The 1378-nt window shown below is 54.1% G+C and overlaps 1 protein-coding gene across 1 annotated transcript; it reads right to left on the reverse strand.

The window, feature by feature from the left end:
• Nucleotides 1-685: 685 nt before the first annotated feature.
• EMH_0046280 (uncharacterized protein) lies at nt 686-1045 on the reverse strand (the record flags this gene model as incomplete). The annotated part of the gene is made up of 1 exon (XM_013496148.1): nt 686-1045. The coding sequence occupies one exon, from the start codon at nt 1043-1045 to the stop codon at nt 686-688; it is 360 nt and encodes a 119-aa protein (XP_013351602.1).
• Between the last annotated feature and the right edge of the window lie 333 nt (nt 1046-1378).

Below are 1378 nucleotides of genomic sequence, written 5' to 3' on the forward strand. Positions count from 1 at the left end.
GCAGCAGCATTCCTGCTGCTGCTGTTGCTGTTGCAGCAGCACTGCTGCTGCTGCAGCAGCAGCAGAGCAGGTGATCCCTCCTTCCCTTTTGTTGCAGTTGTGCTATCGCAGCATTTGTTTGCCTTACGCGCTGCAGCAGCACCACCACCACCACCACCACCAGCAGCAGCACCACCACCACCACCAGCAGCAGCAGCAGCAGCAGGAGCAGCAGCAGGATGAGTGAATATATTTAGTAACGATGGTGTATAAGGGGGGCCCCCGCTGCTTCTAGCGCATGCAGCAGCTCTCCCCCTGTAGGCATTGGTGGGAGGCCCCCTCTTTGTCTTTGTATTGAACTCCATATTAAATCTTTCTCATAGAAAACCTCAAACGCCCCCGTCTGCAGCAGCAGGCTGGTGATGATAGCTCCGCCTATAAAGACAACGCCAAGCAGCAGCAAACGGTTTGCTTCTGCTGCTGCTGCTGCTGCTGCTGCACGCTGTTGAGAGAGAAATAAAGGAAACAGCTGACGCGGTAGTAGCAGCAGCAACAGCAACAACCAACGTATACAGTTTATAGTTATACTTATATACTGTAACAAAGGACAAGGCTCATACTGCTGCTGCACCACACGAAAACCATCTGCTGCTGCTAGGTGCTGCTGCAGAAACCCAGTTAGCTGCTGCAGCGCAGCAGCAGAACCTCATGAGGGGCAGTACTGTACGGTGATTTGGTTGGGTGTAATTACAGCTGGCAGGGGGTTGTGTGCCTCCAGCAACCACCCCATATTCCACTTGCTGCTGCTGCTGCTGCTGCTGCTGCTGCTGTTGCTGTTGCTGCTGCTGGTTGTTGCTGCAGGAGAATGCATGCTGCTCAAGAAAGAGAAGAAAGAAGGGAGGATCACCAACGCAGATAACACCAACAAAGGCATCAAACCGCTGCCATCCTGTCGGCCCCGCTGCTGCTGCTGCTGCTGCTGCTGCTGCTGCTGCTGCTGCTGCTGCTGCTGCTGCTGGTCTGTAGGGCGGCCTTGGGGGCCCCGGCCTTCTGCCGGCCCCTCCATTTGTTTAAGCGGACAGCAAAATCCTCAAAAAGAGAAAAAAGAAGAAAAACAAAAACAAAAAAAAATACGGAAAGGGAAGATGGGGGGAGGTGCCTGTACACCCCGCGGGTGCACGTGCTGCTGCTGGTTGCTGCTGCTGCTGCTGCTGTTGCTGCTGCTGCTGCAGGTGATGTTGCTGCACAGATAAAGTGCTTCCTCTGTTTATAAACTGCAACAAAAAACAAATTTAATACAAATTCAAGTCATGGGTGCATCGTTTCGGTGCAGCAGCAGCAGCGGCCCGATCAGGGGCCCCACACCTGCTGCCGAGACCCTTGCTGCAGCACACTGCTG

This window comes from Eimeria mitis, genomic scaffold (genome assembly GCF_000499745.2).
Source record: "Eimeria mitis Houghton genomic scaffold, Emh_scaff1946, whole genome shotgun sequence".
Classification (NCBI taxonomy): domain Eukaryota; phylum Apicomplexa; class Conoidasida; order Eucoccidiorida; family Eimeriidae; genus Eimeria; species Eimeria mitis.